Source organism: Myotis davidii, unplaced genomic scaffold (assembly GCF_000327345.1).
Source record: "Myotis davidii unplaced genomic scaffold, ASM32734v1 scaffold1915, whole genome shotgun sequence".
Taxonomy (NCBI): Eukaryota; Metazoa; Chordata; class Mammalia; order Chiroptera; family Vespertilionidae; genus Myotis; species Myotis davidii.
Genome location: NW_006286237.1, coordinates 321,828 through 322,351, shown reverse-complemented (window position 1 = coordinate 322,351; position 524 = coordinate 321,828). Strand labels below are relative to the sequence as shown.

Genomic DNA, 524 nt, shown 5'->3' with positions numbered 1-524 from the left:
TGCACCCCAGGGTGCCTGCCTGAGGCCCTACTGCACTGAGATCCCCAGCGATCGCTGCTGAAGGAACACACGGTGGTGGGCTAGCCGACCCGCCCTCCGTCCCCGTCCCACCGCAGCCACGGGCGAGGCTGACCTTTGAGGGAGACTGAGATGTTATTGACCCCTCGGCGGCAGGGCGGCATCTCGGGGGGCTCGGCGTCCAGCACCCGCTTCACGTGGCTGATGCTGTAGCCCTGGATGGACTCGGTGCTGAGCCCCAGGGTGGAGGCTGGGTCCATCTTGGAAATATAGTCCTGACCGCGGAGGGGGACGGGGGCGGCGGTGAGGCCCCGAGGGGAGACGACACACACGACCACGCACAAGAAACAGCAACGTGCACTTCATAAAGAAAAGTGAGGAAAACACTATCTCCTACCTCTGGGGCATTTATTTTGTTCTTTTCAAAACACCTCCACTTTCAAGTTCTTATTGATGACATTGCCTTTGCTTCTGCATGAATTTGTATTCATTCCAGTTAAACATTT

At 57.6% G+C, this 524-nt stretch overlaps 1 protein-coding gene across 1 annotated transcript in view; it reads right to left on the bottom strand.

The window, feature by feature from the left end:
• Positions 1-524, bottom strand: part of NAV1 (neuron navigator 1) — a 95,353-nt gene that overhangs the window by 19,237 nt on the left and 75,592 nt on the right. The window contains exon 17 of the mRNA XM_015559875.1: positions 134-293. Coding sequence (XP_015415361.1) covers positions 134-293 — 160 coding nt within the window. The remainder of the gene's footprint in view (positions 1-133; positions 294-524) is intronic.